The sequence below is a fragment of the Crinia signifera genome, chromosome 6 (genome assembly GCF_055691185.1).
Source record: "Crinia signifera chromosome 6, ASM5569118v1, whole genome shotgun sequence".
Lineage (NCBI taxonomy): Eukaryota > Metazoa > Chordata > Amphibia > Anura > Myobatrachidae > Crinia > Crinia signifera.
In genome coordinates this window covers 139218209-139231372 of record NC_139222.1, presented here as the reverse complement: position 1 = coordinate 139231372, position 13164 = coordinate 139218209, and the positions used below count along the sequence as shown (strand labels likewise).

Below are 13164 nucleotides of genomic sequence, written 5' to 3'. Positions count from 1 at the left end.
TCTCCACCCCACCCCTAGTCCCTATCTGCTTCTATTACCAATCTCTGGAGGAAATGTACTAACAAGTGTATTTTACTCATATGTGATGTTGCTATGGGCAACAGATCAAATCCTGTCTACTATCTTCTAGACTCTAGAGGGTGCTAAATAAATAAGAAGTAGATTCTGATTGGTTGCCCAAAGCAACATCACATGTGAACTAGAATAAGGGCCTTAATCCGTTGCATGGTCTCTAGTGGTCAGTGATGTTTGTTTTTTTAAGTCATTGTGGGCACCAGACATAGACAGTGGGCTCACTATACTCTTGCATATAGTAAATTAAGGATAGGTAATAATAATAATAATAATAATAATAATAATAAAAAAGGTAAAGGCTACTTACTGTACATAATATATAGAGCATGACTATACAAATTGTTGTATCCGGACTATTTGTCTACAGCAAAAAGATAGACAACCATTAGGTAGACACCATTAGTTAGACAAGCAAAAAGGTCGACATGTCAAAAGGTCGACAAAGGTGAAAACCCCCATGTCGACCCTTTGACTGTCGACCTAGACACTGTCGACCTAATGGCAGTGTCGACCTTTTGGCATGTCGACCTTTTGGCTTTTTGCTTGTCTAACTAATGGTATCTACCTAATGGTTGTCTATATTTTTGCTGTAGACAAATGGTCCCGCTTCCCAAATTGTTAACAAAGACCTATTTCAATTTGTGTGTCTTTCTCATTTCCTGAACATTTGATGTATCTACTGTATATTAACAATATAATCCATAAAATAAAATCATTTATTTGCTCAGCTCGAAGCACTATCAGTATTTTATCAATATTTTCAGAATTTCTTTTTCGACGGGTACAAAAGGATAAAAGATGAAAGGTCGGGAGTGCTTAATGTTGACAGGTTCAAAAGGTCAACATGACAATGGTCGAAATTTGTTGTTTTACATGTTTTCCCAACATTTGCTTGATTTACTATGCATGGGGACTACAATGGGGAATAGTAACCTGTGGCAAGTGTAGCAGTGGCAGCGAGAGCCACCGTGCACAGAGCGCAACATTTGTACCCATGGCGGTCACATATAACTAAACATACAAATCTTGACCTAAAAATGTGCAAAAAAAAATTGTGTTGACCTTCCCCTCTGTTGACCTTTCAACTGTCAACCTTTTGTATTTGTCAACCTAATGCATGTCGACCATCTGGTGTCAACCTAATGACTGTTGACCTAATTACAGTAGCTCTTTTACACCCTTGTTACCATACTGCTCAAAGCTGTTGCCATCCTGAGAGGGCAGTAATGTTCAGACAGCACATCACTGTCCTTGCTAATCAATAGCCAGCTTCCCCACCACGCTTTACAAGTGACAGCTGCAACCAGTGGTACACGGCAATAGCCCCAGGCGGAGGTAACCTTTATCAAATAGAATACACTCCAAAACAGCCATTTTGACAGAAGATAGGGCTTTGCAGAGCTCATTAAATTGAACTCATAAGGGGGAATTCAATTGTTATATTGTACCGATCTCACAGATTGCAGGGGTGATATGCAAGTGAATTGCTAAATATAGTCATGTTTAGATGTGTAAAGCAGCTAAGCCCAACTACGCTTATTGGCACAATGCGAAAAGTCCCATATGAGCGCTCAGACGGGTAACTCTTTGCACATAATGCCCCAAGTGGGGCGAGCTGAAATGCTGGCACTACAATTAAATTCCCCCCCAAAAGTGAATAGCAAAACCTACTCCAGGCCCATTGTATTGTTTCATATTATAAAAGGAAAAGGTTGTGGACAACAAATTGAGGACACAAATGGGTTGAGCTATGGTGTGTCCTTATTGGTTGATATGAATAAAATTGGAGGGTCATGTGCAGATCGTTATGCAGTTGGATTTTTTTCCACAGTATGGTAATTGTATAGTGTAGTAAACGCTATACCTTTCTCCAGCTCCACAGGGAAGAGGTCCAGCCTCTCCACTCGTTTCTCAAGCTCATATTCTGCAGAAGCAGCCATAGGATCCACATCATCGTTACGCCGATCATATTCTTCATTGGAGTATGTGCTAAACACCTGTAAGATAAACAATTTTAGCTTTATACAAACTCAGGCATAGAACGTTACTATTACAAAAGATACATCTCATTGCCGCTGAGAGTGGAGGAGCTGATACTAATTACCCTGCCCGGGCCTGATGGAAGGGCGTGGGAAACCTGGGTCTGCCAATCCCCCCATCCCCCTTACCTGTCAGTAACAACAGCAGCTTAATATTGCCCCTGGCCGATGGGCATGATAGCGCCAAAGAGATCTGTTCTCAAATACATTTTGTGCATACATTTGCATGAGGGCATGCAGTCACGCCTTCCAACAATTAGGCCACTCCCCAAACAATTACCTGGCCCTGCCCCAGCTATCTCCACTCATGAATACACTTATTAATTCCTTTCTTTGCAAAGAAATGAACAAAACTTATATGGATTGACCACTCTCATTCCCACAATACATCGTTTAATATTGTTAGATAATAGATATACATTTTTTTTTTTTTTATGTTTTTTTTTTAATTTTTTATTATTTCAGCATATAAAAAGACAAGACATTCACAAAACACTATACAATATCCAACATCAACAATACAAAACCCATCCATCCCTTATTTCATACTTATGTGGCTGACCCGCTTAGCAATCCCTGCTTTACAATTGCTATAGTCCCAGGCTAAAACAGATTGTGACCGCATTTCAGAGAACACCCATCCTCTATTACCCACCCACCCGACATAATTCCCTCTCTAAAGCCTCTCTGTCACTGGCCTGCTTCCCATGCTGGTCCAATTGGCCCAATTTTACATATAACCTTTTTACACACTTTTTCGCTGTACACCTTTAGGGACCTATCTGGCGAACACGTTATATTTATAAACTTTATTATTATTATTTTTTTTATTTTAGTGCATTCTGTGTTTCTTAAGTCTAAACATTTATTCTATGAATTTCTCATGTGTATTTCTATAAATATGCACAAATTTTTTGTGTTTAACCGTGAACTCTACTAGTATTAACCATTCTACCAAATTAAATCAATCCAATATTGACCAAAAAAAAAAAAAAAAAAAAAAAAAAAACTCTATGTATTTATAATATTTATTTTCTTTAATTTAGTGCAGTCTGTGTTTTTTGTGTCTAAACATCTATTCCAAATCTTCTCAAATTTCTCAGGTGTCTTTCTACAAATATGCACAAATTTTTCGTGTTTAACCGTGTACTCTACTAGTGTTAACCATTCTACAAATTTAGGTCCGGTGTTAGCCAGCCAGGTCCTCGCAATTACAACTTTAGCAAGTGAGCACATATTATTTATAAATAGTTTATCTTCTGCAGGAATATTCCTGCCATTAATAATGTTTAACAGACAGCCCCCACTAGTGAGGAGTTCCCTTTTAATACCCCATATCCCTAGGGTCTTAATGATTTTCCCCCAGAACTCCTGTACAATCGGGCATTCCCAAATAAGATGGTAAAAGGAACCGACCATAACGTGACATTTCGGGCACCGATCCGTTGCTCTACCCCCAAACTTAAGCAACTTTGGCATCGTCATATATGCGCGGTGTAGAATATATAGTTGTACTTGTTGTACTCTAACGGAGTTAGTTGCTTTAGGTATGGCCGTCAGTGCTTTTCTCCATTCCTCTAGTCCAATTTGTCCCACATCTCCCTCCCATTTCTCCGATAGATATACATTTTAATTATGTTTTAATGATGTATGAAAGTCAGCTGGCAATCTTATTTGTGAAATGGTCAATTTCACCAGTGTTGGCGAGAAATGTTTATAAAGTACTTTCTATCATATATTGCATTTTCTGCAGTATTAAATGGCACCCACCCACACATGGAGACTTAAGTAGTAACAAATGAAAAGACAAGTGGATGAAGGTGTTATGTGTTATGACCGGGGATCATAGGGCCGTATTCTAGTTCACTCTTTCTGACAAAATCCTTGTTAGATGGACAAAACCATGTGCACTGCAGGGGGGCAGATCTTAACTTGTGCAGAGAGAATAAGATTTGGGTGGGGTTTTACTTGAAAGTGAGATCTATATTGCAGTGTAAAAGTAAGTAAAGTATTTACCCTGCACAGAAACAAAATAACTCACCCAAATCTAATTATCTCTGCACATTTGCAATCTACCCCCATGCAGTGCAAATGGTTTTGTCCATCTAAGAAGGATTTTGTCATAAAGAGTGAACTAGAATAAGGCCCTAAGAGCTTGCTTCATTAGACAGTCTTCCCTTGCCTGGAGATGCTTCGTTCACATGTTATTGTGGTAAAGTTTATGTTTACAAATAATCAGACTCAATTAGAGGTGGTCACATTGAATGGCCGGCACCCTATACCAATGGGTATAAGTCATAGGGTTGACTGCAGTAAGGTCGACGTGCATTACATTAGGTCGACAATTGAAGGTCGACGGGCCCATAGTAACAATGTTAATTGGGGGGGATGCACTAACATCTGCTGCCCCACTTTGTTGCACATTACCGGCTACTGCATCTATAATAAACACATATGCACTAAGATATGCAATTATTATCACAAAGGGCAGCTCTCGCGTTAAGAGTTGCCCTTTGCGAAGCAGCCGGGGTGGTGGGGGTCACGAAAAGAAGCCCTGCGGTAACGGGGTTTTTAACGTATTTTTGCTTTAGAGCATCCCTCCCTTTAAATGTTGGTAATCAATTTACTGATGGGTCATTCCATGATATATAGAACACAATACATGAAAATTAACTGTAACTGTTAGAGTGACTTTAGATTATATACAGTAGTTAACATTGGTGACTGGTTCCAAACTGAATAGAATGGAAAGAGTTACCAGGCTCAGAACAAGGATCACATGGAATGATGCCAGAAGCGTTTCCGATATCGTTCACGAGTGTATCAAATCGTTCATCGTGCATACAAATGGAATGATTTGATACACTTCACAAAAGATTGGTCTATGATCTTTGAACAATTTTTCGTTCCCATCGATTGGGACCGCCCACATTGTCCTTCAAATCGTTCCATGTGTATGCACCATTAGGGGTAGTTTTATCACAGTCGGAATCTGAGGATATGGATGTGATAACATATCCCTAATGCACAAAGTGATTCTTGAATATATTGTGAGAAATCTCTGCCCCTGTAATCCCCTGTAAATCCAATTTTCGTGAAAAAAACACCCTGAGTGTGTGTCCATGCAAGCGCCAACACTGCTACTGTCACCGGGTACCCTTCATCTGCCAGGACCTCCCTCCAACCACCAATTATTATTAGAAAACAATGTGTGGTGCGCAAATCAACAGCGGCTGGCACAGGGCTGTCAGGCCCTAAAGTACAATTGAGAATAAAAAAGAATTTGTGCCTGCGCTGGCTGCTTCCAAATAATTGTATCAGACGTTTCTCAAAAAAATATAAACAATTTATTAAAACATACACATGAATAAAATCACACTATATCATATGAACTGAGAGTCCTTTTGTTAAGGATATTATCTCACTGAGAGCTAAATAGCAGGTGCTGGCTGAGAATAATAAAGTGCTGTGGATTTTATATTACCATCCTGGTCGGTCTGGAAGATTTTGTATACCAGAGTCGGGATCACAGTCCTGAATTAGGCCCTATGGCGGGCGGGGGTATATCTCTCCCCTTAGAAGATGATGTCCTTAGGAGACTGGGATTAGGGATCATGCAGGTATCCCAAAGGCTGAAACTCCAGTTTTTCCAAGAAGGACTTGTGAAGGCGATGGATGCTGTTTAAAGGGACACAGCCATCCATCGCCTTCACAAGTCCTTCTTGGAAAAACTGGAGTTTCAGCCTTTGGGATACCTGCATGATCCCTAATCCCAGTCTCCTAAGGACATCATCTTCTAAGGGGAGAGATATACCCCCGCCCGCCATAGGGCCTAATTCAGGACTGTGATCCCGACTCTGGTATACAAAATCTTCCAGACCGACCAGGATGGTAATATAAAATCCACAGCACTTTATTATTCTCAGCCAGCACCTGCTATTTAGCTCTCAGTGAGATAATATCCTTAACAAAAGGACTCTCAGTTCATATGATATAGTGTGATTTTATTCATGTGTATGTTTTAATAAATTGTTTATATTTTTTTGAGAAACGTCTGATACAATTATTTGGAAGCAGCCAGCGCAGGCACAAATTCTTTTTTATTACCAATTATTATTAAGCAGACCCAGGGACCGGTGATTAGTGATACGGGAGCGCTTCTAGTCATCAGATACTGTGTTCCTGCTGTGACCAACAGTGTTGTAAAGAGAGTTGCCGCTTCCCAACATCACTTTACTGCAGGAGCACAGAGATATAACCGGCAGCCCACACTGGATCACTGATTACAGGTTATTGGATGTAGGTAAGTATTTTATTATTATTATTATTATTATTTTTACAATGATCAGCTTGTGTTTCCAATGGACAGTAATGGCTGGACCTTTCAATTAGTGGGCAGAGAAAGTTGTGCAGAGGTAGCTGTGAAGATATTATCACAGGGCTCACTCACTGCACTGGGTTTTTAAAAAACAAATTTAAGTAAATTTGGCCAGATCACGTTTTCCATTACAGATATTGGAAATTAGATCTGATTACTAAAAAAAAGAAAATTGAATGAAAGAGTTTTCACCGTCACTCGAAAGCATACACATGGAGCAATCCATGCTTAATTTCTAAGCAATCTAGATAGATTACTTAGAAATAGGGCTAAAATTGCCCCGCGTGTATGCCCCTTAGATTGGGGTGGGGTGTGTTCAAACTGAAATCTACATTGCAGGGTAAAAATAATGCAGCCAGTATTTACCCTGCACAGAAACAAAATAACGCACACAAATCTTACTCTCTCTGCACATTTTACATCTGCCCCCCTGCAGTGCACATGGTTTTGTTCATTTGAGCAAAAATGTGCTTTTCGTTCAGGTCTGAATTAAGCCCTAAATTACAGCTGCAAAAGCATTTGTGCACAGTTCTGAACCAGCACTTCTGAGCAGAAAGCCGACAGTCACAGAACAGTATGGAGATGAACGTCTTACAAGAAAACTGACTAAAGTGTGGAACCAGAGGAGAAGCTAGGTGATATAGTACCCAGAGCAAGGGTATGTTTTTTCATCCCCCCCCACTAGCTTCTCACACACTATACCACACAAACCGTAATGCATATTCCACAATATGCCACACATCGTAATGTCCATTACACATTATGCCACACATCGTAATGCCTGTTACACATTATGCTACACACCTTCATGTCTGTTACACATTATGCCACACACCTTCATGCCTCTTCCATAATGACACACACCATAATGTCCATTACATGGTATGCCACATACCATAATGCCCATTACACATATTGGCCCCCCTGTAGTTCCACTACACATATAATGCCCCCCTGTAGTGCCACTTACACCCATAATGCCCCCCACTAGTGCCGTTTACACATAAAATGCCCCTGCCCGCCTGTAGTGCCACTAAAGCCCCATAAACACAAGCCAAAGTCCCCCACCCCTGTATACACACTTGATGATGCCTGCTCTGAAATGAGAGAGAGCCCCTGTGCACACCTGGGAATGCCTTTCCCAACCATCGGAAACTGCGTGACTGATTGACATTGACAAAAGTATGATACACACAAAGAGCACAGCGAGCCATGCGAGGGGATGCAGTAACTAATACATTGTCCATGTCGGCAAATGTTGATACATGCACAAAAATAACTTGTGTTGACCTTCCTGTGTCTACCATTTCCATGTCAACCTTTTGTCAAAGTCAACCTTATCCATGTGTCCACCTATTGTCTGTTGACCAATAGTGGTCGACCTATTGTCTGTAGACCTAAACAATGTCCACCTATTAATCCACACCCACTACACTTTGTGGAGCACTGGCGCACATGAAAAGTCAGGAGGCCTATCACTAATTAGCCTATACAGACAGTCTTATTCGGAGCAGGAAAGCCACTCAGATTGGTTAGTGTCATTTAGATCCCAAGTAGCATATAATCGCAGTGATTTACATTGATAACATTTGTTTTTTATTATATATTTTATCATGGAGTGTGTATTTTTGCAATAGTATTTCTATTCTAGATCATGCTGATCCTTGTAGTTCTTTCCTACCCCATTTTGCACCTTTAATTGTAAGGAGGTATAGTGATATAAAATAAAAAAAAAAACATTAAGATGTATATTTTTGTGTGCAAGTAGTATAACGTCTCTCCACAAATATGACAAAGCCACTGAATATTATCAAAATGCATTTGATATATCTTGTGCATACTTGCCTACATTTGAAAGCTAGTTTCAGGGAGATTATAGTTGGTATTAGAATTTTGCATGTTGCCCCGTCGAGGGTGGGGTGTCATGCACCACCCAAGAAAGCGTGTCTAGTTCCATATATGGACCAGAGTTAGATTAAGTGGGGGCCCAGTGTGTCAGACAGTGCCTCATAACTTCCAAATGTAATTTAACCATACTTACCTACTTTTGAGAAAGTATTTCAGCTATATTGTAAACAGGGAGGCACCAGAATTGGAGGGGCCATTGGGCAGTCCCTTGAAGGTGGCACCTAGCAGCTTGGACATGCACTACTACATCTGAGAGGTGTGTCATAAAATGACTTACATCTAAATGTAGATGAGCCCCAAACCAGTTAATTATTATGATCTACTGTATTTGTTGAAGAAAGGACAGTGATATGTATCAGGGTTGTTCATGTATTGTGTTTTACAGGTGGTTCCATATAAGTGGCCATAAGAAACCTTATTTAAAATGCATGTAGCCATTGGGAATATTGGGGCAGATGTATGAAGCATTGTTATGGGGGAGAAGAGGTATCAGTGCACGTTATGTACACTGATACCGCCTCTACCCCATGTATGAAGGAGTTAGTGTGTACTAAATGACAGGGGTGCTATGCATACAGCAGGCCGATATGCACATGTATGAATGGTCAGCTGCAGGGTGGCGAAGCTCTATCTCCACAGCAGGGAATTTGTCAAAATAGGTTTTGAAATTGCAAAGCAAACCTTTTCATTAATTATAATGACCTGTAATGTTACCTTTTTACACAACATTATTTATTTGCATTTATATACCAAATGTGAGCGACGGAGGCATTTTGAGCATATATTTTGAAAATCTCTCATAGAGATGTTGGCACTCAAATGGTTAATGCTCTTTGTTAATATCTACGACCTGTTTTAGGACTAGAAAACAGCACAATGACATCTATCAATATTATAATAAGGATCACTGCATGCCAACCCCCCCCCCCCCCCCCAAAAAATATTTCCTTGAAAAAAATGTAAACCTGAGATTGTGAGCATCAGAGAAAGCTACTGTAAAGTTTGGTGTATGCCAGACTAGTGTCCCCTGCAGTACACATGTGTTTTTGCATAAGCCGATAACTTTTTGCATAACACCCGCTGCTCTTTGTTAATGTTAATCCTTTATATGCCATTCTGAAGTGCATACAGTTTTGCATGTTAAATATACACTACTCTGTCTGTCTGGGTGCACCAATAACACACTATATTGTACTAGTAGATACCACAATGGCAGCTATAAATTATAAAACCCACATAAAACGTTAATCCCACTAATAAAACCCTACAGTTCACCTACAGGTAATATATTTATCAGTTGAGAGATTACTTCGCAAGCTGTATGAAAATAGAGCATACTTGGACTTGTAGTTCCATTACAGCTAGAGAGACACCTTTTGCCTATGTCTGCTCTAAATAAGTAGCACCCAAGAGAATACATATTTGACATCCAGTGTTCTGTTTGCCATATGGGCTGTAAAACTGTAAGAGACAAGGGTGTAATAAGCACCGCACGACTCCACACAGCTGTGCCAGTGCAGCTGGGTCAGTGTACAGGAACCTTTAAATCTCTAAATAACCCCAATAACAGGAAGCATGCGGAACTACCGCCCCCCCACCCCCACCCCCAACACACACACACACACACCCTGCCACTGTCCCCACAGCAGGAAGTGTCATACAGGCACATACACACACTTCCTCCATTCAAACAGCTGAGTGTGTGGTATAGCAGGAAAAAAACTAACCCCGCTGAGATAACTGATCTCTGTCTACGTACACAGTCAGATATAAATATATATAGTCCTATCCCATACACGCCTATATATCATGTATCAGTGGTTAATGTAACACTGACAGTGAGCATGTTTGTACCGGCTACAATGTATTTTAAGGCAGGTTCTATATTCCTACTGGTGTCATGGAGACATTACATGCCATAGCATATGCTGATATGCTGTACCATTCCTGGACTCTGTACAGCAGCACACTGGGATTTTCTGGCCTGTTGTCACTGTTAGGAATACTGTGTTATTATTGACACAGTGGCTGAGTATATATTAAGAATATAGGAGGGTTCGTACTTAGTGGCTGCATAAAAAAAAAGGGGTATATTGGAAAATGCAACTATAGGTTGAATCTTATTCTGCCACTTGCCTGGCATGATCAGAAACTCAACAGTGTAGTATATGAGACATATCATGGCTTGATTGCCAAGATGCCTTACCTTAATGGGGGCCGTGCTGAAGCGAATTTTTCGTGTTGGAGCCTGCTCCTCTTCTTCTGACAGACCTTCAATTTCCTGGCAACCAGTGACCACTTCATAAAATCCATCCTCATCTTCATCCAAACCACTGCCCCCCGAATCCTCCCCTAGTCCACTGTAAGCACTGAGTTCTATTACTTCAACCTCAGACCAGTCTTCCCTCTTAAAGTCATCCTCTGCGGCCTCCCCTTCAGCCTTTTCTTCCAGTTCTGTTTCCCTCGCCGTTACCCCTTTTGCTTCTGAGCCACCATTCTCAATTCCAGTGTTGCCAGATTCATCTTTTGATGCCTCGATCTCCTTAACCACATCAGTTTCTGACTCCCCACTCTCTTCGACCTCCACTGGTTTGATTTTACAAATTTCCTGGACTACAGCCGGCCTTTGAGGAACATCTCCTGCCTTTCCCAATGTTTTTTTTTCTTCTGTGGCTTTGGCTGCTTCTGGTTGAAAAAGTCTTGTCCGTCGACTGGTTGAACCTTTCATGGGAACTTTGTGAATGTTATTGCGGAGGTCTGCATTCTCAAACACTGCACTCAACTGGCTTACGGTAGGTGAGACGGCCTCTGTGTCTAGCTTGTCAAGTGACTCTGTGCTTCCGCCAAACCTCACTACAACATCTAGTTTTCTGTCCTGGAACCCACCTCTCTCTTTACGCAGAAAAATCCTGTTGGTGGTCTCCTTTTCTTGTAGATTTTTTTCAAATACACGGCGTGCCTCCTGTAGTTTGGAGGGCTGTCTTTCTGTCGGTGGATCGAAACGGCTCACCCTCTCCGACACACTGGTTCCTAGCTTCAGTAGGGCGCTATGGTTGACGTTTTCATTCAGGCTGCCGGCCCGCGGCAAAGTCAACCGAGATGGCTTATCCTTTGCTTTGGCAGTTTCAGGCTCACTACCTGCTGGACCTGTCCCCATTTGTAGGAACATATTTTTAATACGGTGAACATTGGAACCATATTTGCACCTTGATTTACGCGCTTCCTCAGATTCCATCTCAGGCGCCCCATCTTTACCAGTGCGCAGTGTCTGCACCCCAACCTCATATGCATTCCTATGTGGAGAAGAACTCCTGGGCCCCCCACCTGGGGTCTTACCCTCCGTCTTCATCATTTTGGGGATGTAGGATGTGGGTACCCAGATCTCATAGTCCTCTTCTCTCCTCCTCCAGCCTCGTCCTTTTTTTTGTGTCTGTCACATCAAGCTGAGTGAAGCATCCTTTCTTCTGTATAACGGAGCAGTGAGATTATCTAGCACAGCTATGAAGCAGAGCTATGAAAAACACAGTCACCCACCATGTCACTGTAGCTGATGCATCCTGGCCTAAACTAGCATCACGAAAGGCAACATCCTCCTTCCTCCTTTCTCTCTTTGACACCCCCCTCTCTCTGTATCACTCCCCCTCTCTTGCGCTCTCCCTTTTTTCCTGCCTTCTGCAACCTGAAAGGGTTCCTGCAGGGTCCTACAGAGAGAACGATTGCTGAAGCTGAAAGCTGAACAAAAACAGAGAAACAGAGGGAGGAAGGGATTATAGAAAGAAGAGTGATCCATCTGTCAAAATGAGTTACAGGGCAGAAATAATGAATAGCTGTGTGACCATCACTGACTGTGTGTGTGTGTGTGTGTGTGTGTATGTATACATATATATATATATAGATATATATATGTATATATATATATATATATAGATATATATCTATCTATCTATCTCTATATATATATATATATATATATATATATATATATATATATATATATATGGCTTTTTGTATTCACTACAAAAGCTGTCATGTTATCAATGATTATCATTTATTTTTGTTGCTTTTCACAATGACTATAGTTTATTTATATGGAGCCATAAGCGATATCCCACACAATAATTTTAATAAATATGCCACAATGTATTATTATCAGGTGAGATAAGGCAGCTAATAACTTTAGTTCAAAGATATTAAAATAACATTCAGGCATAGACAATTAACCTTGAAAATACAATTAATGTATCCTTCTCTGGAAGGTGACAGCATGTGGTTCATAGGGGAACATGTATGATTGTGCTGGCTTCTTTCATTGTGTATGTTTGTTTACAATATCTTCGGCATATAGCCAGTGTGAGAGTGCACTACATTACCTCCCCGGCTGTCCTGTTCAGTGGGTTGGTACCATCCAAGTAGGCACTGAGGGCCTAATTCAGGTCGTTTGCTGCTTATTTATTTTTTATTTACAGTTTCTTACATAGCGCAGCATATTCCGTTGCGATTTACAACAGTGATAAAACAAACTGGGTAGATACAAACCGACAGAAGTAGGAGGGCCCTGTTTCCAAGCTTACGATCTATAGGTTAGTGAGCACCCTAACTCCACCCCGCTGAACGCCCGCCCCCCGGCACCCGAATCCCTTCCCTGTGAGGGGATGTGTTCGCTAACACATCCGCTGGCATGCGACCGCTTGCAGTGGAAATAATTTGAAGATCGCCAAACATCAAATGATTTCTCCTGTCTTTTGGAAATAAAAGTCAGTCTAA

At 41.0% G+C, this 13164-nt stretch overlaps 1 protein-coding gene across 1 annotated transcript in view; it reads right to left on the bottom strand.

The window, feature by feature from the left end:
- Positions 1-12074, bottom strand: part of PPP1R9B (protein phosphatase 1 regulatory subunit 9B) — a 43299-nt gene extending 31225 nt beyond the window's left edge. Inside the window, exons 1-2 of the mRNA XM_083147375.1 lie at positions 10607-12074; positions 1940-2072 (exon numbers count right to left, since the gene is read on the bottom strand). Of these exons, the coding sequence (XP_083003501.1) occupies positions 1940-2072; positions 10607-11752 (1279 nt within the window). The 5' untranslated portion in view covers positions 11753-12074. The remainder of the gene's footprint in view (positions 1-1939; positions 2073-10606) is intronic.
- Positions 12075-13164: the final 1090 nt, after the last annotated feature.